The 25,149-nt window shown below is 42.8% G+C and overlaps 2 protein-coding genes across 2 annotated transcripts; one reads left to right on the top strand and one right to left on the bottom strand.

Annotated features, from left to right (window-relative positions):
• The first annotated feature begins 9,068 nt into the window (after positions 1-9,068).
• On the top strand, positions 9,069-21,208 carry dcbld2 (discoidin, CUB and LCCL domain containing 2). The gene is made up of 15 exons (XM_058082068.2): positions 9,069-9,420; positions 11,540-11,764; positions 12,323-12,460; positions 13,598-13,649; positions 13,718-13,790; positions 17,018-17,151; positions 17,252-17,292; positions 17,399-17,614; positions 18,174-18,298; positions 18,511-18,658; positions 19,367-19,513; positions 19,594-19,687; positions 19,770-19,819; positions 19,895-20,029; positions 20,695-21,208. Exons 1-15 carry the CDS (start codon positions 9,315-9,317, stop codon positions 21,099-21,101), a joined length of 2,091 nt encoding a protein of 696 aa, XP_057938051.2. The 5' UTR covers positions 9,069-9,314; the 3' UTR covers positions 21,102-21,208.
• tmem30c (transmembrane protein 30C) lies at positions 17,197-25,082 on the bottom strand. The gene is made up of 8 exons (XM_058082069.2): positions 24,736-25,082; positions 24,437-24,553; positions 23,446-23,553; positions 23,266-23,356; positions 23,046-23,192; positions 22,734-22,946; positions 22,459-22,649; positions 17,197-17,589 (listed from the first exon to the last, which is right to left on the bottom strand). Exons 1-7 carry the CDS (start codon positions 24,925-24,927, stop codon positions 22,462-22,464), a joined length of 1,056 nt encoding a protein of 351 aa, XP_057938052.2. The 5' UTR covers positions 24,928-25,082; the 3' UTR covers positions 17,197-17,589; positions 22,459-22,461.
• Between the last annotated feature and the right edge of the window lie 67 nt (positions 25,083-25,149).

Consider the following 25,149-nt stretch of genomic DNA (forward strand, 5'->3'; position numbering starts at 1 on the left):
TTCATGTATGACATTATTATCCAAGTCTTTAACTTTAAGTCATTCTGGCATGTAAAGAGATTTTCTACATGCAATAAAATGTGGTTTATGGTTTATGTGGGACTATTTCACATAAGCACAATGAAACATGATTAGCCGTTCTGGTTCCAAAAGTCAACATCCATGGCCTCTAAATGAGTAGTAACGAGACCTCCCTCCGCCCTCCACCCTCCATGTTGGCTTTAGACAAGGCTTCACACAGCAGTGTCGCGCCATACACTGTACACATAAGCTTACACATGCCTCCCGTGCAAAGTCTCTTCGTTCCCTGTTAAAAAGCACACATACACACGGTACCCACAATCCTTTGCCTCAATCAACAGACTGTAACATTCCAGCCTTGCAACCCCCTCCGATGACATCAGCGCACAGAGAGAAAGTGTTTTTTTTTTCTTGTTGTTTTACCGTCTTAGCCAATAAATGTATAGGAAGTCACACATTTTAACAACAGCTAACTGTGCCACTCCTTATGGAAGAATTAAAGTAGTTTAAAGTAAGACAGAAAAACAAGACAGCGTTGCATATTTAGTAAGAGCTGTGGCTAGGGACCGTCTGACAAGAACATCCATCCATCCATTTTCTGTGCCGCTTATCCTCACGAGGGTCGCGGGCATGCTGGAGCCTATTCCAGTTGTCTTCGGGCGAGAGGCGGGGTACACCCTGGACTGGTCGCCAGCCAATCACAGGGCACATATAGTCAAACAACCATTCACACTCACATTCATACCTATGGGCAATTTTGAGCCGCCAATTAACCTAGCATGTTTTTGGAATGAATTGGAATTTTTATATAACACAAATTCAGAGCAATTATTTACCCGCTTCCGATGCCTGGTTCTCTTTGGAACCATCATTTCTAGTCTGGGTCTGGTGCTGTTTGGGAATTCCTGCTTTCAGCCTTTCACATGTAGTGGATAATCCCAAACCACTTGTACCTATCACGTGTATGTACAGAAGCGCCCCACAGCACTGCGGTACATTCACATCTTGTCAAGGAACTAGACACAGCCATCATACACTGAGAGAGACACACAGTCTGTGGACAGCTGACATGTTTGATGGCATGTTGGGAGACAACATGTTGACAGACACATGAGTAAAACATGTATTACAACATTTATTGGAGCCAAACTTATCCCAGTTGACAACGGGCCGGAGATGGGGACTTAAGTCTGCAGATTGGACTCGCAGACAGAAACGTGGACCCATGTTCAAGGTCACTACATGCGACATTTGTGGAAGCCAGATCTAACCATCTAATGGCTGTGGCTGTAGGCAACCTCCTGTTGTAGCTTTACAAATTACGACTTAAAGTCCGAAAAATACGGTACATAGAAAACTTGTTCACAACCCTCTAAATATGTTTTTTAAAAACATTACTAGAGCCCCCAGACATGAAATAACACCCCTACAGTGACCTTTACACTTGTATTACCCAGTATAGTAGGCATAGTAAAAGTAAATAAGCCTTTTAAGACACAAAAAAGACTTGTGCTGGTGTATGTTACTCCGGTTTCCTCCCGCATTCCAAAAACATGCTAGGTTAATTGGCGACTCCAAATTGTCCATAGGTATGAATATGAGTATGAATGGTTGTTTGTCTATATGTGCCCTGTGATTGGCTGGCGATCAGTCCAGGGTGTACACTGCCTCTCGCCCAAAGATAGGCTCCAGCATACCCGCGACCCTAGTGAGAATAAGCGACATGGAAAATGGATGGATGGAGAGGTCATTCAAAACCAAAAGGGTGGATTTCAGCACAATATTGTACAAAACATGTATTCCAGACTGCCTTTATACATCTTAAAAAAAAAAAACACGTGTGTCTGTGTGTGTGACTTGACATGCTTGTTTTCGTACGTGTGCGCCAACTCTTCATTTTGATGGGAGGTGGGAACGAGTGTCTATCAATCGACACTGTGATTTATGATTTCACTATGCTATGTTGTATGCGCGGACCGTGACAAACCGCCATGAAGTCACGCTATTTGGTTTCACACATTAGGAGTTCCACTCTGGAGCGGTTTCCCATTAGGAGTTATCACTCTGACCCTGATTTTGCTTTTTAGCCTCCGACACTGGACTGAAAGACATGAAGTTGTATTTGTGGGTTAAAGGCCATGGTACAGGGCCATAAACACAGGTGCTTGCTGAAAGGCATTGTGGGTAGGCTATTCTGCAGGGAGGTGTTAGTATGCATGGAATGCTCATAGGAGTCGGTGTTGACCCGGGACAAACAGCATGGCATGCTGGGACGCACGCAGCATATGGACACAAGGAAAAGCCCTGGATCACATGCTGGTTTTTGTAAGTATCAAAAAGTGTCTCTGAATGAATATTGTCCTGCATCTGATGTGATTCAAAATCAACAGCGTTATTGCAGTGGACTCTAGCCCTGAAAATGTGGAAAAATATACATTAATATTAGCAGCGCGGATACAGTATAAAAAATCAATAGGGTTCTTGTTTTGCCATAAAACAATCATTGCTCAGAAGTTGAACAAGAGTGCCAGTGAGTTGTATATTAGCACCACTTTTAAGGTTGACTGCCGCCACCATTTGTTAGCCATTAGCGCTATCATGCGTGTTGACTGGCGAGAACGTCATTAGCTGTGAGACAAACTGGCTCCATTGTTCAGGTGATATGCTAGGGCTAGCCACAATATCATTTTTTAAGCAACACTAATGCTAATGTTAGCTGTTTGTACTACGCCACTTTACCGGCTGCCATATTGTTAGCTGTAACATCATTGCTAATGTTAGCCACCAGTGCTAGCCACAATGGTTATTTTTAGGCTCCATTGCTGATGTCAGCCACTAGCGCTATGTGTATGTTGACTGGCAAGCACGTTGTTAGCTGTGAGACAGAATAATTTGGCTCCACTGAAGTTACCCGCTGGTGTTTACTGCAATTTTACTGGTCAGTGTGTATTTTTAGGTAGGGTGACCAAACCTGCCCTTTTCTGAGAACAAAACAAAGTTTTCACATCTTGGCCTGGTTGTGATGAAAACGTCCTGGTTGTCATTGTTTTCATTGGGCCATTTCATTGGGCAGCATTAGGGCACTAATGTGATGTGTATGTGATGCGATCCCCGAGAGACCACAGTGCAGGGAGCTTGGATTAGAATTAAATTAATTAGTTTAACTTAACTAACATTTGAGTATTTCATTGCTGGGCTTTAGGTGTCATTGCTAATATTACTGCAAGCTGACTCGCATTCCATTAGCTGTGAGATGGAGTATTTTGCTAGACTCTTCAAGTTGACCCCTGTCCCAAATTCAGCTGGGATAGGATCCATTATACTACTGCGGCCCTAATGAGGATAAGGGGAAGTTTGGAACAGGAGGAGATTCTGAATTTGGGTAAATCAATGTCCTCAAGCCTCAGGTCTGCACTCTGCGACCTGACTTCCTTGTCTCCTTGTTCGTGTTTCCACACTGAATGAACCCTTCAGCTGTTCTCACATTGGACTTCATCTTGCTTGTTCACTGATGCTGTGTGAAGCACTCAGTAAATGTTGTTATTCTTTTCAATGGAAAAAAAATAAATACAGACTGCTTACACACAATGAGCTCACTCCATACTCGGAAAGCAGCGCACGCATCATGGTTTCTATGAGCCGTTTGGTACTCGACGAGCACAAAAGCCAGTATTTAACGTGTGGGGGAGAACAGTTAATGTACAGTTTCAAGTAACCCCCCCAATACTTGATGTTATTCCAGCCAACTCTCCACAGTGTCACCATCATCAAATGTCAAACTAAAAGCTGCCAGACTCAATATAAGGCAGCTCTAAATACATTTGTTTGTATATTTACACTACTAATGGTTATGAAACTGAAAATGGCAAAAATATTTGTGTTATTGGTGATGTAGCAGTGGAAGATTTCCGTCTTGTAACAACAATGGAGGCAGAGAACTTTCTATTTCACTTAGGTCTTTGAAAAAAAGAAGCTCCAGAACAGAGCCTTGTGGTACTCCCCTTGCCATTCTACTCTTATGCATCCAGAACATGAACTCTTTCGATACCAAAAACGTACTTATAGTCGGTTCTTATAATCCCAAATGCCCAATCCCAACAACGTATTTATTAGTCTTTTTGCGCAAGAAACAAAAGGAGGTGGTGACGCAACTCTCCAATAATGCATTTCGCTACAGAGCAAAACATCATTCATTCATTTTCTATCGCTTAAACTCACAAGGGTCGCGGGGGTGCTGGAGCCTATCCCAGCTGTCTTTGAGCGAGAGGTGGGATACACCCTGGACTGGTCGCCAGCCAATCACAGGGCACATATAGACAAACAACCATTCACACTCACATTCATACCTATGGACAATTTGGAACCTAGCATGTTTTTGGAATGTGGGACGGAGAAAACCGACACCCGCATGGGGAGAACTTGCAAACTCCACACAGAGATGACCAAGCGGAGAATCGAACCCAGGTCTTCCCTATCTCCTGACGGTATGGCCGAAATGCTAACCACTCTGACACTGTGCGGCCTATTTGAGCTGTCACAAAAGCAAAAAAAAATATTTTTGTGTAAAAGTGAAAGTTATGCTTGAAATATATTTTTTGTAAAACCTTTTTTTCTGATGAAAGACAGGAGTGTAATCTTTAAATGGTTTGTATAACCATACAACATAATATTCTGTGTGCCTTGAAAGAGCCGTGAAAATTGATAAAATGGACGGAAGGGGCTTCAAATTTCTTGTCAGTACAAGCCACGAGTTCGAAGCTAATAAAACGATGGCACTTGCACAGCAAAATGACGTTTGAGGTGGTACGTACTTTGTCTAAAAAGAATAACAAACTCGGCTATAGAATATATCACCATGTAACAGGGCTTTGTCTGACTTTTCACTGCTGTATTTAGTCTTGACAGGATTCCGCCTGTCAATCAATCAGCATCATGTTCTTGCTGGTTAGCATTCAGGGAAAATGACAGAAAAACATACACAATATGTAAAAATATCCACATTCTACCACACATGCACATACATACATATATCCATGCTGTATGTAGTATATACTGTAGGTGTATATATAGCGTTTATTCAGTCTGTCATCAATGCAAATAGTACAAAAATGTTAACGTTGTCCATTTAGAATTATTTCTTTAAGCGAGATTCCATGAGCGTTCGCTATCCTTCCCTCCATATGCTGAATGAGATGGATTGATGATAAAATCTTTGTGTCTTTGAAAAATAAATGAATTTATATTCCCCGTATACATTTGAGGTTCACGCGGACAAAAAGAAAACAGACAACATCTGGACAAGGAATGTGTGCAGGTAGTGGAGAATGGAGCTGACTCGGGCTAGCCATGATCATGACGGTATATCTTAAAAGGCACAAACCTTGAATTACAAGGAAGGAAAAACGTAATGGAAAGTGAATAAATCCGTTATTGACTTTTCGTAGCAGTTAAAGTAATTCAAACACTGTAATATAACTAAAATAAAGTAAAACTATACAATGTTATATGTCAGGGGTCAACAACCTTTAAGCATCAAAAAAGCCATGTGGGCCCGTTTTTTTTAAACCAAATTACAAACCCACCTGGAGCCTACTTATGAAAATAATGATAGTTAGTCAAAAAATATAGAAAGACAAGTTAGATGCGGTCCTCTCATTCAGTGTGGAAGTGGTACATTTTTGGCTTCATTGTCCTTCTTCCCCACTCCGTTTGAAACACTTTAAGTCCAGAAGAAGCAAATTGGAGAGGGTAATTACTAGTTTACCTTGTTAGCTTGCTATGCTAGCGGCAGCTGTCGTTTGTCCTTGCAATGATCCCGTAGCCTGCACAATGGGATGTAAACAAAGAATAATACAGTGTAAAAGTATCAGGGGCATGTTCTTGTCTTCATGTTCATGTCCTCCTGGCACAGTGATGAAGCCTCTTAAGCCTTGTCCACCGATTTCAGATCAACACTCGCAATGGAAGTACTCAGAGACTAGCTTCAGTTCTACTGCCACTCGCTTTAGTTGCTATTGTTCATTAGTGACAAAGGAGGGACTGGCTAAACAGTTGACCAACGTCATAGTGGAGTGTGTAAGTGGATGGAGCCACATCGGGCCCTGACACAAAACCTATGGGTTTACATACAGTACTGCAAAACAGGAGTCACAACAAATCTGTGCACCAGAGGACTTCATTCCAAGGGGGAACAACTGCCATCATTTATCGTCACCCTCCATTTTGAAAGGTCAAAGGTTGATTATTTAGTCTTCCTGTAAAAGCAGATTATTTTCCTCCTGTTTCGACAGACAGCCTGCAGGGAAAAAGCGAGGCCTTTTCGTAAATCATCTGTGATGTATGTACGTGTGTGCACTGGGGGGGGGGGGGGGTCAAAGACCACCAGCCATGATCTTCCATGAAAAGGAAAGAAAGATGGGATCAGATCGGAAACATGTTTTGGCGTGTTGGGACAAGGGGGTGCAGCATGTAAATGTATGGAGACCATGATGGATGGAGGAGGACACATAGCTTGCATGCAACCATACGTCCATCGGGACACGGGCAGACAGAAAAGGGTGTTGGTGGGCAACCAACTGGGCCACATTGGTTATTTAGATCTATCCGTCTGGAAAAGGGTAGAAAGCCATTTGTAAAGCTTTGGGACTCCAGCGAACCACAGTGAGAGCCATTATCTACAAATGGTGAAAACATAGAACAATGGTGAACCTGCCCAGGAGTGACCGGCCAAACAAAACGACCCCAAGAGCGCGGTGAGAAATCAACAGAGAAGTCACAAAAGACCCCGCAACAGCAATCAATGAACTGCAGGCCTCACTTGCCTCCGCCATAGTAAAGGCACTGGGCAAAAACGGCAGAGTTCCAAGACCAAAACCACTGCTGAACAAAGACCATTAAGGCTTGTCTCAATTTTGCCAAAAAAAAACATCCAGATGATCATCCTCAAGATTAAGGAAACTACCTTGTGGCTCTACTCTGACGAGACCAAAGTTGAACTTTTTGGAAGATGTGTGCAATTACATCTGGCATAAAAGTAACATTGCATTTCACATCATACCAACAGTAAAATATGGTGGTGGTAGTGTGATGGTCTGGGGCTGTTTTGTTGCTTCAGGACCTAGAAGACTTGCTATGATAAATAAAACCATGAATTATGCTGTCTACCAAAAAACTCCTGAAGGACAATGCAGCAGGACAATGATCCAAAACACACCAGCAAGTCCACCTCTGAATGGCCACTCCCATATATAGTCAGTCTAGTGTTTGTGTAGAAAAGTATTTCTGCATATTTGAATGGGAATGAGTAGTGAACAATAAGTAGTGAGTCCAAATTGAAATATTCTGGTTTATTTTAAGATAAATGTGGCATAAACGGTATTTATTATGGTTTTCAGAAGGTCATGAAGAGCAAATGTGTTTTGTGTGTGTTTTGTGTACACCATAAATACTATAATATGCAGTCATAAGAACATGACTTGAAGATGGAAAGATGGAGCAGTTTTTTGCTGACTCTAAACTGATGGAGTGAAGCAGACTGTTTTAAAACCTCAGACAACTTAAAGGACCTACGTCATGTTTGTTTTTCTAATTGTGGTATGTAGGCTCCATCTAGTGGTAATCAAGAACACCACATATATTTTTTGTATACAAGTAAAATCATATTGGCTATAGTATATACACATGACATAATCATACTACTACCAATGTATTAACCAAAGATCAACTGAAATTAGATTTCCATAAATATTCTGAAATATGAATGTTTAACTCACCTAAGCAATAACACAAGGCACAAGATGAAAACTGACATGTAAGAAAGCCACAGAAGGTAAATTCTTCCTGTAGGAAGTCATGTAAATCCAATGAATATGACACCCAGAAATCTGAACAAAAATACATTTTATAGAGAATAAATATAATATCACATGCAAACAATGCATAAATAATTATAAAGAGATGGAATTTCTCACCAATTTTCACCTTCTCTATCAAATCACCGGCACTCATAAATTTCTGTGGCTCCATGGCGGGTTATTACACTCAATAAAAATTGCAAGTATAGTGAATCAGCTATGCATTGGGTACTACTTTGTTTGGGAAACAATACACTACATGACAAATTGCATATTGTACAAAAACAAACAAACAAGGTAGCATACAAAAATGGAGGTTTGACTGTATAACGTAACTATACAACTATGAACTTTGTTATGAAAGAGTGGCCTATTTGATATTACTATGACTGTCGTGATTAGCAATATGAATGGTAATAATGTATATCAAATAATATAATGATATATGTATTAATAAGATCAGTATACAGAACGTGATAAAAATAAATACAAATATATAGATATAAATCATTTGTAAGACAGTTGTGCAGTTTCATGCAATCCTAGTTTAAGACCACTAGATGGCAAAATTCATCCCAAAAACATGTAGCACCATCAGTCTAACTACAGTATTTTTTTTGCAGGTGTGGAATTGTCAGATTATTTCCCAGCATGCTTTGCTGTAGTTAAAATGATTGAATGACTAAATGACTTTTGAGTTGTTATTTTGTACAGACGGGCTGTAAAAGTTAAAGTTGTAGCTCCAATTTTTAGCCGTGTATTAATTTGACTTTTGGTCTAAATCTGGCACCCTTATTACTGTAAGATTGCTTGTGAATTTGGCGCAATATACAATATTGTTTCTACTTTTTGTATTGTTTAAAGGGTTACATTAAATAAATCCAGGACCTTAGCCTGGAGCAGGCTGGCTCCACAGAATAAATCTCCATGGTAACGTATGTCATTACATGTTTCCACTGTCCTACTTTCGTGCACCGGATCACGGATAAATTTGGAAATTATGATAAATGATATGATAAAATCCCTTATCATAGTTTAGAGCAAAGGACCCCATGTCTGTAAAAGCACAAATAAAATAATTCGGATTAATAATGTTGAGTATTTATGCATTGTTTACGTTTCCTGTTACTATACAGCTAATAGAGGCGCACCTAGATTAACGGTACTGACGTAAAGTGCCCCTTTGGACTTGCGGGGGTGTCGGCAGCCCGCGTGGGGAGGAGCTTGATTGGAGGAAGTAGCCCCCTCAACGAGCAACTTACCTCCCTAATAGTGAGTCAATCACTGGATCTTGAAGCCAAATAACATCCACTATCGAGGAGGGGTCCACGCCACCCTCGGATCCGCTGTGGTGGACCTCCATATTGGCCATTTGGTTGCAGCTCGAAGCGGCGCGGCCGGTTCGGAAGCGAGCATTATGCATTTGGACTGCAGACTGCTATGGAAGGAGCGGTAATGGTGGGCAGGGGGCCGACAGGGGCTGGGGTTCTCGTCCTGTCGATCCTCGTCATCACCCTCACCACGGAAGGCTGCAGGGCACAGAAAGGTGCGTGCTTAAAATGCGTCTGTACGTGAACACACACTGCTATGAATTTCACAAAGTGTACTCAACTCGCTTTACACGGCGGAATTCCGTTTTGTTTTTCACCGATTTCCGCCGACCGTCGCCATGCATTCGCTGCGACCGAACCTGATGAGCCGGTTCCTTTTAACGTGGTTTTGTCTCCACTCAATAACAACTGCAGTCACCGGGACCTACGCCGATATGAAGAGAATCATCAAATTAGTATCTCCAATGTTAAAGTGTCGCTCTGTCCCGTATTACTATTTGTAAATAAGGAAGTTTCTTTTAAAAGCGTAGATGTGCAAATGGAGTATGGCCGCTGGTTCACCAGCGTGAGACAACAGCACATGTCGGGCATGTTGTGGCCTTTCCCTTCGCCACAGTCACGCCAGTTGGCCCGTTTACAGTTATTTACGATGTATGTGAACGTTTAAAGCTCGGTTTGCTGTTAGTTACCGCAGCATTTGGGCACATTAAGAAAAAAAAGTTAGAAAAAAGGCAAGCTCAGGTGGGTGAAGACTGGGAGTGGGGTAAACACTGGGTGGGGGGCATGACTGTAAACACGTGGGTAGTTTGTCATACTGTTTTACGTTACAACTAAACAACATGGAGGACCAGGGAAGCTACACTAATCCTTTTACTTTTTACTTTTCACTTTTATTCTTATTTTCCATTCAATGTCAATGCAAGGCTGTAAATATTTCTACCTCACCATATTGCTATTATAGTCATACATTAAAACACAAGCAATATGTTTACACTAGCCAAAGGTCCTCTATATGACATGAGTGCTCTGCCATTTTTAAAGGACTTACTGCAAAAAAGGCAAGACAAAGATCCTCTATGTTCTATTGTAAAACCACTAGACAGATTCTTTATTTGATAGGGGTGCTATGCTGTTTTGATGGAGCTACTAACAAAAACAGTAGTCAAAGATCCTCTATTTTTAAAGATATAGTGCAAAAATGAAATTTGTAAATATCTAACTAAGAGCTATTATTTTACTAAAACAATGATACACAATTAGAAACCTCACAGTTTTGGTAAGTTTGTTTAGTTTCGGCTCCTGAACGCACCATAGTTATGTTCTCTGACAGCGTGGATGCAGCTTTTTTTTTTCAACTCGTCAAAAAAAAATCCCAAGAACATTGTGTGTGGATGGGGCCTTATACTATATTTTTCCCGTTTGTCTTTCACATCATATTAGTTCCCAAATGCGGACACTTTGTGGGAATGCATGGACGTTAGATTTAATGACGTTATTGAGTGCATATTTGTCACTCCATTTGACGATGTTGTAACTTCTCTCTGACAACAAACTCCAGGTTTGTGCTGATGTTTAATGGTCTGTGCTCATTTTGTGTGTATAAGTTGATGTTATGGATGTTTTAGTTTTAAACATAATAGCTAAATAAAGGGCGTTAAATCACTATAATGTATGACCATTATCGCATCATGGGGATAAATTACACAGGCTTTCTGCTGTTTTTGAGAACCAACTACAAAAATCGTTGCTCCCAAGTTTTGAACTGAACTTGCGGCAAAGTGTGATGTTATTTACAGGCTGGATTTATCCTGCAGGCCCCTCTTGACCAGCCCTGTCCCATGGTGCATTTATTGTATGGATGTCCAGTTATTAGGGAGGTAACATGAGCTCAGTAACACTGGTGAGTCAGAGCGGGGAAGAGGCTTTGTTTTTGTCCTCAGCTGGATAACGTCCACCGGGAAGCTCTTGCGTAACTCGGATAAACACACTTCTCCCCTTTAAAAATATCTTTTAAAGTTGACTTAAGTTGTGCTTTGATGTAGTGTTTCACAGCTGCAAAAAGGCACATTACAGCGGAACCTCCAAGGAATCCCATTTGCTCAGATTTAGTGGAAATAGAAATAATCTGTTGCAGGGTCAAACTGTCACCACCCTAAATCCTTGTATTAGTTAAACAGGCATGGCTTCACGTAAGTCATACAATTGTAACAGTATGTTCAAATAATGAAATGGCAAGGGTTAAAAAAAAATAAAGTTTTCGTCAGCCATTTTGCATGATGTAGTCTTGCAGTTTGGATGAAATGTTGCAACTCACATGCTATTGGTGCTACGCAGGTGATGGCTGTGGCCCCACAGTGCTGGGCCCGAGCAGTGGGACTCTCTCCTCTCTGGGTTATCCGGCGACATACCCCAACAACACGGTGTGCGAGTGGGAGATCACCGTGCCTCCAGGAGGGAGGGTCCACTTTTGCTTCGCCGAGCTGGACATCGAGGACCGCGACTGCCAGGTCAACTACCTCCGCCTCTACAACAGCATCGGACCTGGCAGGACTGAGATCGGTAAATGACGTTAGTGGTACCCCCTATAAGTTGTTGTGGATAGAATGGTAATATTAATGGTTTTATTTCATTTGAACATGCATCAGATTACAATTGAATGCATCACATAATCAGTTCACAGTTCCACATGTCCAAAAGGAGTAGGAAGAAGCAAAGCTTAATAAATCCTACCCCTCCACCTGGTACTTTTACAATCAGCAACTGTTACATTTGTTCACTTCCTGCTTTCCTAACATAGTTTAAGTTTTTTTTTATTTTATTTTATTTTAGTCACGTACCAAAGTACGAGGTGATATGACCATCCATTGACATAATGGGTACCATAGTAAGTGTCAATATAGTGATATGTATAGCACATCATGACTGGTTCAAGACTCTTCATCCTTGTATTTAGCAAACATCAACTGCTTGTATTGTTTCTTGAATGCTTTGTAAGATGTGCTCCCATACGTGTAATCCTTAAAGTTTTATAGTCAGTAGACAAATGGTTAATGCTAAGTCATTTGTGGTGATTTGGCTAAACACAAACTTCCACTTGCTTCCATTGTCGCTCGACAGCGAAGTACTGCGGCTTGAACATGAAGCTGGACCACCTCATCGAGTCGACCGGAAACCAGGTCACCGTTCAGTTCATGAGCGGGATGCATCGCACTGGGCGTGGCTTCTACTTGTCCTACTCCACCGTAGAGCACACAGGTAAACGGCTGGTACAGTTAGCATAGTTGGCGCTTACTCACCCACTTTGTTTTGTAGATTGCCTGGTAAAGTGCAATTTCTACCAAAAAGCAGGAAGTGATGATATACGGACAGTCGAGTCATGGCGGTCATCTCCATGTTTTTTATTTTTAGAGTGCGTTATGCTCAAATACAGCAACCAGTGGTGATTGTTGTATTAGTCACTTTGACTCAGAGGCTGCTTCACCAGTTTTCTCAAGAATTTTCACCGTTATGTCAGATTTATGGTTCCACCCATGTAGCACGACCCGTGTAGCATGACACAACCGCCACCATCACAATAATGTCACAGTAGATGTTGGAAATAACATTTCTGTTTTGTGATGTAAATGAGTTACTCTTTTGAACGCATATTGTTTTGAGAAGGAAAACACTTAAGAGACCCCAGGAACTACCTAGAACTATTTTCTGGGTACTCGGCTCACTCAAATAAGTATAAAATAAGTAAAATAAGAACATACGTAACCTCAAATTGAATATTCTTGTAATTATGTCTTCTAAATATGGTTGTTAAAATTCTGACAGTCCTGAAGACAAAACCAAACTAACACCCATGTATTCACCGTTATTTGTATACCCAATATAGTAGATCTAATCAGAGAAAATAAGCCATAAATAAGAATTTTGAACGTGTGTGTGTTGAAATAAATGTCTTCATGTGTGTACAGGAAGTGATGTGGGTGGTTTAAATTTACCTGGATTATGGACACAACAGTAGCTTGTGTTGATATTGTTATGATGGTTATTATTATTGTTGCCGTTGTGAAATCATAAACTGTAGTCACAATTCCTTGTATTTTTATTTTAGCCATTTTTATGCAGAATTTAAGCAGAAAATACATATTTGTGTCGATATGCATTTTTTTGTCCGTATTCAACCATTAAAGAGCATGATTTATTAATTACTATATGTTTGACACAACGTAATTTTACTGTGCAATGTGGCGAGGGACAACTCTATGTCCTGGCAGATCACTTTCAGGGCACATTTATTCTGTGTGCTATCCAAGCACAATTGCTTTAAGCAGACTGTTTGCTCTTGATTGTTTATAATAGTCTGGTTTGCTCTTCTGACCATACATATTTACCTGTCTGTAGATCTCATCACCTGCCTGCATAAAGGTAGTGATTTCCCTGAGGCTGAGTTCAGGTAAGTCAGCAATATTTGCTTAGTAGGGACGTTTTTGTTTGATGCTCATTGGGATCTTTTTTTGGAAGCAAATACTGTCCGGCCGGATGCTTGACGTCTACGGAGGAGATTTCTGGAACGATACCAAATGGATACAGAGAGGTGAGCAAAACTTTAGTACCTCTGCAGCTTAAATCAATACAAATCTCACATAGGAAAAAATAGGAAAACTGTAATTAGCATTTTAACTGCCATACATGTATAAAAATAAGTGTTGATATTAACACATAACACCAAAACATCCTTATTTGACAAGTGGCAGGTGACTGTCTTACAAGAATAAACAGAATTTAGCTTGCTGTAAAATTAAGATCAATAAAACGCTGGTTGTGAATTGAGGAATATAAAATGTGATAGTACATCACAGCAGATCATAGCAACTTTTAGATGCAACACTAATGTTCCCCTCTATGAGTGAGTAGTTGCGATTCCAGCAGAAACCTGACGTAAACGCTTGCTCACCAAGAGTCAGAACGGCGGTGACAGAAATAACACATCACAACAAATCAACAACTTCTCGACCCCATAATAAAGACGCCCCCTACGGGTATCTTGTTGCATAAATTCATTTTGTGAGTCATGATGCTGCCTTTTTGTGTGTGTGTGTGTGTGGGTGCTGTGAAGTCATCAGCACGGGGTTCTCAAGCCTGCTCCGCAGTCAAAGGAGGGGTGTTGCTGAGTGACTAGGGGTGGGCCGGGCTTTGGGGGCCCCCTCAGGAACAGAGGAGGGGCCGGGTCAGTGGGGTGAAACGGAGGTGAGATAATAGTTTGGCCCAAATGAAAAGACCTTCTAATCCAGTCCAGCTGCAGGACTGGATTAGCGCTGTATGTTCTTAGAGAGTGAGTCAGTGATGCTGAGACGTGCGTGCATGTCATAGTGTGTGTTATGCCGACTATGGAGGCGTCACACTCGAGGGATCTTCTCCTTGTGTGTTCATGTTTCTGCGTTGGCGGAAGAATGGGTCGAGTTCCCTTTTCAAAAAGAACTGTGGTGAATATTTTTTGTGTATATATCTTTCCAATGTGAAAATGTACTAAGATTACCAATCCATCTTTTGCATTGGGATACCAACTGTAGCTGAAGGGCCTGTTTCCACTGTAACATGTGCACCTCTACCAGGTCCTATTTGTAGTACTAATAGTAGTAGAAAGGCGGGTAAGAGCTGAGCTCCTACTGTGTCTTGGAAACGCAAAACACGCAAAAAAAACCCAGAGCGCTCAATAGATTTGCAGTCACACCTAAAACACAGCAGAGCTCTCCTCTCACATTGAGGATCTTTGACCAATGGAAACATAGTTTGTGTTGTAATTTAGGATTATATTAGGCAATTGAAAATGATAGTAGTTGCATGTAATAGTGAAGGGAGAAGTCCCCCCTCCCCCTCAAAAAAAATGTGGCCCCGAGAAGAGAATTTAATAGGTTTTATGTTTTTAAAGTAGTCTCTGTTCATGTGTTGATTGCTAACATGTTCGTCACTCCTCTGGGTCGCTAATGCCGCCCCACAACCTCCATTCATTCATTTTCCACCGCTTTTTCCTCACAAGGGTCGCGGGTATGCTGGAGCCTATCCCAGCTGTCTTTGGGCGAGAGGCGGGGTACACCCTGGACTGGTCACAAGCCAATCACAGGGCACATATAGACAAACAACCATTCACACTCACATTCATACCTATGGACAATTTGGAGTAGCCAATTAACCTAGCATGTTTTTGGAATGTGGGAGGAAACCGGAGTACCCGGAGAAAACCCACACATGCTTGCGCCCCACAACCTCATTAAACTTAAAAAAAAAAATCTTGGCCTCACTCTTGAACAGCTGTTAGACTCTAGTGGAGTGAAGGCTTTTGTTTAACACAGCAACACATTTGCACTGGAATGCAGCCGGCGGCGGTGATTCACTACCTGAGACAGTGTTCAGTGTGACATCACGCCAACTCATGGGGCGTCCATCTGCTGCAGGGAGAAGGTCGGGAGCGACTGATGGCACTGACTCACATGCCGCACACTACCGCTGTGTAGTGAATGAGAGACAATGCAAAAAAATTCAGCCGCGAGAAGGCTAATACACACTTTTTAGAGGTGTTTACATTCTACTCCTGAACTGGTGCACACAAAAGATTTGTCAAAAATGCACCCCTACTCCATAAACTGGATTGAAATTTTTCACACAGAGCAATGTGTGTAACTTTAAAGCTGAAACACGGTGAAATTTAGTGCACAAATCTGTAAAATGTCAATGGGAAGATTGGTGGGGGAAAAATGGCTGCCATCAAGCAAAACGTCTCAGAGAATAGACTTTTAAACAGCTCTGCTTGCCTACACGGTCGAGTGGTTAGCGCGCAGACCTCACAGCTAGGAGACAAGGGTTCGATTCCACTCTCTGCCATCTCTGTGTGGAGGTTGCATGTTCTCTCTCGTGCATGCGTGGGTTTTCTCCCTGGGTACTCTGGTTTCCTCCCACATTCCAAAAACATGCTAGGTTAATTGGTGACCTATAAATGTTGTTACAATGTTGTATTCTCCTGTTAAACAATGCCAAGCGTTACATAATGAGATTTGAACAAAGATGTTTTGGATGACTCTGCATGCTTTTCAGAGTTTTTTTCCAAGAGTTCTACTGGCGTCAATGCGAATCGGACGTCCTTATGTGGGCTGCAGATTGCCTGCACTCAGTAAAAGTAAATGCGCACCTATGTATCTGGAAGTCCTCAGGAGTGCTCAGGAGTGTGGCCAATCACAGCGTCGAGGGTGTACCCAGGGGAAGGCCGGGGCTGGAGTTTGGGTCGGAAGCAGAGAATCCATAGAAAACACAGCAGAATCCGGGAAAATCTAGAAAGCTTTCTGTGCAGGTTATTGTGTGTCGCTGCTCTATAGGAGTCAACTCACAACTCAATACAAAGTGTCGAAAATGAGCCTAGTAGTGTTCTTGTTGTATTGAGGATCTTTGGCTAGGGTTTTTGTAGTAGGTTCTTAAGAACGGCAGAGCGTTCCTGTCATATATCATTTGACCACAAATTTAATCTGGATTCTCATCCAGATTTTGGTCGCAGTGTGAATGCAACCCGGTAACTCCAATTTAACATAGTAACATTTCTCTCTTGTGTGTACATTAATAGTATTTGTCGCTGACTATGATAAAGTACGGCAACTTTTAATTGCACATTGTGCTAGCATTGTTTCTTTAAACTTCAGTTTAACAGATGCTATGTCTCCTGGAGTGTGTTGCTAGCATTTCCTAATCCACATTTAAAAAACCTCATTGCGGTTTCTCACATAAAACATGTCAACATTGTCGGACACAGATTTCTTACCCGTTTCCCCTGTCCAGTCGTCTCCTCTGTGTTTGGCCGCCATCCACGCGGGCGTCGTGTCCAACGCCGTGGGGGGGAGGATCAATGTGGTGAGCAGCAAAGGCATCCCGCTGTACGAGGGCACACTGGCTAACAATGTCATGTCCACTGGGTAAGTAAGGCAGAAAGAAGACGCTCTCCCACTGTGTTATTGTAATGAACAGGAAAGTCAGTCAGCCATTTCAACTTTTATTGTCCTCGTGTTCCCTCAGAGGATCCCTGTCAAACAGTCTCTTCACCTTCAGGACAAATGGTGAGTTCACGGTGCTTTAGTAAAGCAACAACATCAAATGCTATGAATGCATTTGTCACATCATGTGTGTCCCTTTATGAATACTTTTTTTGCCTTCTTTTTTCAGGCTGCTATGGAACCCTGGGGTTGGAGTCCGGCGGCGTGGCAGACATTCAGATCTCTGCCTCGTCTGTGTGGGAGTGGAACAACATGGCCGGCCAGCACAGCATGTGGGCGCCGTCTGGAGTGCGCCTAAAAAAGGCGGGCCTTCCTTGGGCGCCCTCACGCTGTGACCAACAGCAATGGCTGCAGGTGGACCTGAAGAGACAGAAAAGGATCACTGGTGGGTGTCTGCCCCTGGTTGGTAGCGTGTTTTTCAGTGAAAATTTACACCAAAATTTTACTTCATTTTCCGGACAGTGTACATACAATATGATGCGTTGTGTTTGTGTGGTCTGTGTTCTTGATGTATTTTGGATCACAAAACGTCCTGTTAGCATCCTTAGATTACTAACAAAGGAAAGGACAAGGGGCATTGAAAATGGCTGGCGCTGCAATGCTGCGTCTATCCACCAGAGGACGCCAGAGGGAGGCTGATGTCATTGCAGCTCCCCAGCAGGCACCAATGAATGTGTTGCTCCAACACAATGCATTATGGGAAAACTTTAAGAGTAGTTTTCTTCATTGTAAACTCGAGTTAGTTGCTTGTAACATGCTTGTATATATTCAAGTGTCCCTTTTGAATATTAAGTTGCTGTGTGATGAGTGTAGTGTTCTTCAGACCATTAGTAGTACATAAAGCTTGTCATCAAGGAGGGATGGTGTGTCCTGCATTGTACCACTACTGATATAGAGGATCTATACACTAAAATGTCATGTTTTTTTCCTGTTTGTCCACAAAGGCATCATCACCACAGGGTCCACGCTGAGGGAGTACCAGTACTACATTTCGACGTACCGTGTCCTTTACAGTCAGGATGGGCAGCAGTGGCTGTGCTACAAGGAAGCCAACTCTACACAGGACATGGTAACACTAGCAGTGGAACCGTTGGCTCAAATTTGGAAAAAAAAAAGATAATATACAAGGTCACACACTTAGTGCCGTTTCCATAGCAATGGTTATTGATGAAGGGATGTTTATAGCAGGAAATGAACACCTCGGTGTAAATAATAAATGGATATGGATTTAGTGGCTGTTTGGGTAAACGTCTCAACTTCACATTGCTTGTTTTATTTCAGGTCTTCAAAGGCAACATCAACTACCTGCATGAGGTGAGGAATAATTTCATCCCCCCCATGGAGGCTCGCTATGTGAGGATCAATCCCACACAGTGGCACCAGAGGATCGCCGTCAAGTTGGAGCTGCTCGGATGCCAAGTGGCTACAAGTAAGCAGTTTGACACACGATTCCAATATCGTTTTGGTGTTTGAATGTCGACATTTGTTAGTGGGGCAGCGATAACGTGACCTTTGCCAATGAGCTCAACAAAGTGTTGACTTCTCAACCACCCGGTCATGAAAATATTTATTTAAAAAAATATATTCATTATTATTATAATATATTATCATTACAGTTCTAATGTGTTTTGAAGTATCTTTGTTGAATAGAGCAAAAAAAGTAAAATCAAAACATTCATTTTTATCCCTGTTTAAATAAATCATGTTTAAATGTGGCCTATTACTCAAAAAATATACATTCATTCATTTTCTACCGCTTTTCATCATGAGGGTCGCGGGGGTATGCTGGAGCCTATCCCAGCTGTCTTCAGGCGAGAGGCGGGGTACACCCTGGACTGGTCGCCAGCCAATCACAGGGCACATATAGACAAACAACCATTCACACTCACATTCATACCTATAGACAATTTGGAGTCACCAATTAACCTAGCATGTTTTTGGAATGTGGGAGGAAACCCACGCATGCACGGGGAGAACATACAAACTCCATACAAAAATAAAAAAATATACATAAGAAAGCAAATTTTACAATTTTTTTGCTAAAATGAAACATATTATGACAACTCCTAAATGATATAGATGATAGTATTGTCCCTTGCGAGATACCACGGCTCAGAAGTTGCTGCATTCTCCACAGCCAGGAGGACGATGGAGCCCAGGATGTTCCCGAATCCCCGTCTCATGCCTGCGCGCCCGGCGACCACCAAACGCCCACGTATGATCGGCAAGACCACCCCACCTCCAGACATCAGAAACACCACCATGCCTCCTCACACCAACAAAGGTACCTCCTCTTGTTTGTGTGTGTGTGTGGAGGGGGGGGCATCCTGTGTGGTCTCTTGAGTGTTTGTTTGTGTGGGACAGATGCGGCCCTGGCCGCCGTCCTGGTGCCTGTCTTGGTCATGGTGGTGATGGCACTCATCCTGCTTGTGGTCTGTGCTTGGCACTGCAGGAGTCGGTACGTGATGTCTTATCATGACTGAACCCAAAACATCCACCACCCTCTGACTCAGTGCTGTTGTCTGCTGTTCCTTTTATAGGAAGAAAAGCTCCGAAGGAACATATGATCTTCCTCACTGGAATCGCACTGGTGCGTCATTCTTATTTGAACCACCTGGGAGTAGTTCCCGTCATTAAATATTATATATATATTTTTTTGCTACAGACTGGTGGAAAAGTATGAAGCAGCTGCTGCCATCCAAGATGGTGGAAGCGGATGATTCGGTCCGCTACTGCAGCAGCGAGGTTGGCCGCATCACGGCAAGAGGCGCCGTTTCACGATTACATGCTGAACCCGCAGGTATGATTTTATTTTGCCCATATTTTTTTTATTCCATAACACTCAGGATCTCAAATCAATAAACAATATAAATATGCATAATAAATAATTCAATACATTCATTCATGTTCTACCGCTTTTTCCTCACAAGGAGGTTGCGGGGGTGCTGGAGCCTATCCCAGCTATCTTCGGGCGAGAGGCGGGGTACACCCTGGACTGGTTGCCAGCCAATCACAGGGCACATATAGACAAACAACCATTCACACTCACATTCATACCTGTGGCCAATTAACCTAGCATGTTTTTGGAATGTGGGAGGAAACCTGGAGAAAACCCATACATGCATGGGGAGATGGCGGAATTGAACCCTGGTCTCCTAGCTGTGAGGTCTGCGCGCTAACCACTAGCCCACCGTGCTGCCCTAATTCAATACAATTTAGTATAATTGATGCATAACCCATATAATACACAGTTTGGCATTTTGGTTAATTAATTCATATTTGGGATGAGAATCACCAATTCCAAGTCTGAGTCCATGGGGGGAGGGAAGTCATAGGGTGGAGGAAGTGCTTAGGCTGCCGCCCCCATGACCCGATCTCAGATCAGCGGAAGATGGATGGATAATTTATACTTTGACATAATTTCATATATTATATATTTCATAACAGCTTGTGTCTGTTTTGCAGAGTACGCCCAGCCCCTGGTGAGCGGCGTAACAACATTGGGTGCACGGTCCACCTTCAAACCCGATGAGGGTCCCGACCCGGGATACAGCGACCCCGACCTCTACGATGCACCCATCTCACCGGACGTGTACCACGCCTACGCCGAACCCCTCCCGGCCACAGGGGCAGAGTACGCCACGCCCATTGTAGTGGATATGGGTTGCCACCCATCTGGAGTCCAACCCTCCACGGGGGGTGGTTTCTCAAGCGGCGGGCCCACCCAGCTGTCGGCACAGACAGACAGCTGCCAGTCGGGGAGGTCGGCATACGACACGCCTAAAAATGCTGCTGCCGGACAGGGTGCGCCCACCGGGGACATAACCTATCAGGTGCCTCAGGGGGCGGAGCTAAAAAGAGGGGGGCGCTAACGAACACTAAAGTGATGTCCCTGCCACGTGGAGGCACCCATTCCAGTCGGATCACTGTAACCATGAATGTTTGGGCCTTGGCGGTGGATATCGAGGCAGGAGCGTAGGCGGAGACTACTGGTTGACTTTTTTTTTCGTTTTTTTTTTTTACCCCCGTGATTCTGTGAAGCTGTGATTTTCTGTTACAAACTTAAATGTGATAATTGCAGACACACACACACACACACACACACACACACACACACACACACTGACGTCCTCCTTAATAAGTTATGCACGGTACGCATCGTCTTACATCTTAACTTGAAAATGTGTACAGTTCTTGACATTACATCGCTGCAAAACCTCTTAATAGGACCCCCCCCCCCCCGCTATTTATTTTTGAATTCACATCCTGCTGATGAGGAGACGGCGTCAATCCACCCCCCCTCCTTTTAAGGGGCACCAGGAGCCCCCAGCCTGCAGACCAAATGTTGCCTTTTTTTTTTAATCACCACAATGAACATTTAAAGTCTTAACGTGAGAAATAAAGCAAACAATGGAATGTTGTAGTAAAACAAAACTAAAAGGTACTGTGCTAAAATCACTTGCTTGTATTTTCTGCTTGTGTGTTTTTATTTTGTGGGAGTGGCTTAACATTGTTGGTCTTGTTTATATTATATATTGTCCGGGAGCGCTGGTGGTGGTCATTAAAGAGACTTTGTCACTTTTGATTTTACTTGTCTATCCTTTAACATCCTTTAACAAAAAACATTCATTCATTTTCTACCGCTTTTCCTCACGAGGGTCGCGGGGGTGCTGGAGCCTATCCCAGCTGTCTTCAGGCGAGAGGCGGGGTACACCCTGGACTGGTCGCCAGCCAATCACAGGGCACATATAGACAAACAACCATTCACACTCACATTCATACCTATGGACAATTTGGAGTCACCAATTAACCTAGCATGTTTTTGGAATGTGGGAGGAAACCGGAGTACCCGGAGAAAACCCATGCATGCACGGGGAGAACATGCAAACTCCACACAGAGATGGCCGAGGGTGGAATTGAACCCTGGTCTCCTAGCTGTGAGTGTGTGCTAACCACTCGACCACCATGCCGCCTAACAAAAAACAGCATGAGCAAATTGGAAATTGAAGGCTTCATCGACACTTTTCCAATTTTCCCAGCCTGTATCAATTAGGGACGCTGTGATCAGGGCTTAATGCTGCCAATTGTGATTGCAGACGATCACAGCGTATCCCACTGGACATTTTCAATCCTTTTGATGTAAAAACATTTAATAAATGTTTCCAAAATGTAAATGGCAGTACAATATACTAGTTTTAATACTGTACATGTGTGTGTCCATCCGCTTACCCATCATTCCTCCATGTTCTTCCCATGTTTGCCAAATTTCCACCACACCACAGTGAGTGTAATGGCAGTCAGTAGGACCAGGCTGCTGGTTACCAAGTAAGCGATGGGCAGGAACCGATTTGGCCCTCCGAACCAGTTCACCGTAGTCAGTACGACTTGCTTTCTACCACGGAAGTACTGCACGGGGAAGTCTTGAAAGCAAAGGGGGTTTCAGGTCAAGACAGCAAACGAGTGAGCCCCAAAGGTGATCATGTGACACTTGTGGTTAAGGATACTGTAGGTTATCTCCACGCTGTAGTTTCCTTTGGGAAGGCCGCTTTGGAAGGGCTTGTTGGCTCGGTGTAAGACGCCGTAGAGTTTCTTGAAGTTGGGGAACGCCGCCTCCCTCATCCACACAATGAGGTCCTCGTTGATGAAGCCGTTGTTGATTGGGTCATTTGTGTCCAGCTCGTATACGGGCTTCTGCCAGTAGGGGGGCTGGACTGTGCCTGTCAGTCCAAAATGATGCAATGTTGTTTTATGCCTAGAATATCTTTGCTATCAAAATAGTTCATAAAATAGTCAATTGTATTAAAAAAAAAAAACACCTTGGAAGACTTCAGCCAGGCTCAGGTTGCCCATCTGGGGATTGCGGTATTTGATGTTTTTGTCCGTGTACCAGCTGATGCCGTTCCGTAGTAAGGGAAGCAAGTATTCGGAACCGGGTGACCTGTGATATTTGAAAAGAAAGGAATCTGTGCGGACAGATTGGAGTTACTTAACCACATCCGACTACATCTAACCAGTATTGTGTAAAATGGTGTTTACCATTAAAGATACTGTTGGCCACAGCACCACAGGGAGCAATGGGAAGTCCTTTATCATTTGTGGCGAATGGTTTGCAATAGGAACTTGGTTTCTGATGCGTTGGATGGAAGATGAATTATAAGTAAGAGTGGAGATATATATATATATTTTTTTAAACAAGGTAAAGAATAGCAAAAGCACCTTCAGGTTGGTCTTCCTGCCGACAGTCTGCCCGTCGTCTCGGGAGTCCATGTACCGGCGCAGGTTTTGATGGAAGTTTTGGAGGCCGTAGTAGAAAAAGACATCTCCCTAAGACAGCAGAAGTAACAAGAGCGCATGAGTCTACATTTAACCAAAACACACGGTAATGGGGGTGAAAAAATGACAAGTCCCCTGCTGAGTCAAGAGTTTTTGTAATGTGATCATTGCAGCAGAATTATAACTTTTTGGAGCAGATAAGAAATAGATTTTTTGCAACCTAGCAATTATTATTTCACTCATATTTAAATAAAAGATTACTTTAATGCTGTATTTTGTATTGTCCTGACAAAAAGAGGGGTCGTCTTATATTCGGGTCAATATGGTAATTGGACGGCTTACAAACTTAAATTATATTAGGAAAGCAGGAAGTGAACAAATGTAACAGTTACTGATTGTAAAAGTACCAGATGGAGGGGGTAGGATTTAATAAGCTTTGCTTCTTCCTACTCCTTTTGGACATGTGGAACTGTGAACTGATTATGTGATGCATTCAATTGTAATCTGATGCATGTTCAAATGAAATAAAACCATTACCATTACATTGCCGATTTGTCCGATGATGGTTGTTTTGGTTGAATATTTTCCCTGAAAAAAGTTGGTCGTCTTATATTCAAGTCTAGAGACTTATGCATGCAAAACAAAATTTGACTCCAAGTGAGTCAAAAGTTTATTTGTGCCTCCCACCCCCAAAAAAATCCCAAAATAAAACAAGGGTGTCTTATATTCAGGTCAATATGGTAACAATGCTAAAATGTGACTTTCACAGGTTTACAGGTTTGGAGGGGACAGTGGTATTACAGAACACCATTACGTTTCCCAGGGCCCACCAGCAGTCCGCACACCACACTTTGAAAACATGATCTAAATCTTTATCTAATCTACTTCTCAGAGATAACGCAAACGTGAGCAGGGTTCTATGGGACGCTCTTACCTTGAAGGTCTTGTCGATGTGAAAGTCTAATTTGCAAATGCAGGTCTTTGCAGCGTTGCTTACGTTCTTCCGCAGTTCATGACAAAAGGCACATGCGCCATTGTCTGTGTAGTCCACCTAAAGACACAGGAACGTACAGTGAGTATTATTATTATTATAGAACTTAAACTTTGACCCCTTTTCTTGACATGTCACTCCCTCTTTTATGGTACTTTACAATGGATCATCCACACTTTCCCACCCCTGTATTCTAAAAAAAAAAAAAAAGCAGTTTTTGTAAGAAAGTACATGTTACTCACCCTGACTTCCTGCACGCCCTGCACAGTAAGCAGCAGCCACACTCCCAGCAGCAAACATATCAGAGCCATGAAGTAGAAAAAAGGCAGCACCGTGCTAGCCGTTAGCATGGGCGACCAGGCAGGAAGACGCTGCTGCTTGAAGGCCGAGTTGTCGGGCCTCCGGGCCAGGGGTCCCGTCTTGGCTGGGTCCATCACACCGACAAACACAAACACACCGAGACCCACACAGAACTTTGCTGCTGTAGGTTTTCGTGAAGGCACCGATCTGACTTCCTGTTCCTATTTCTGTGGTCCCTCTACGCAAACACACACATCACAACTGGCCTCTCGCTTGGGAGGAGAGACACTTGTTACTAATTAACCGCAATTCTTTGGCTTGACTTGCCTCTTCCTGTTTCGTACAGCTGCAGGTGC

The sequence above is a fragment of the Doryrhamphus excisus genome, linkage group LG12 (genome assembly GCF_037039965.1).
Source record: "Doryrhamphus excisus strain RoL-2023G ecotype Guam linkage group LG12, RoL_Dexc_Guam_v1.1, whole genome shotgun sequence".
Classification (NCBI taxonomy): Eukaryota; Metazoa; Chordata; class Actinopteri; order Syngnathiformes; family Syngnathidae; genus Doryrhamphus; species Doryrhamphus excisus.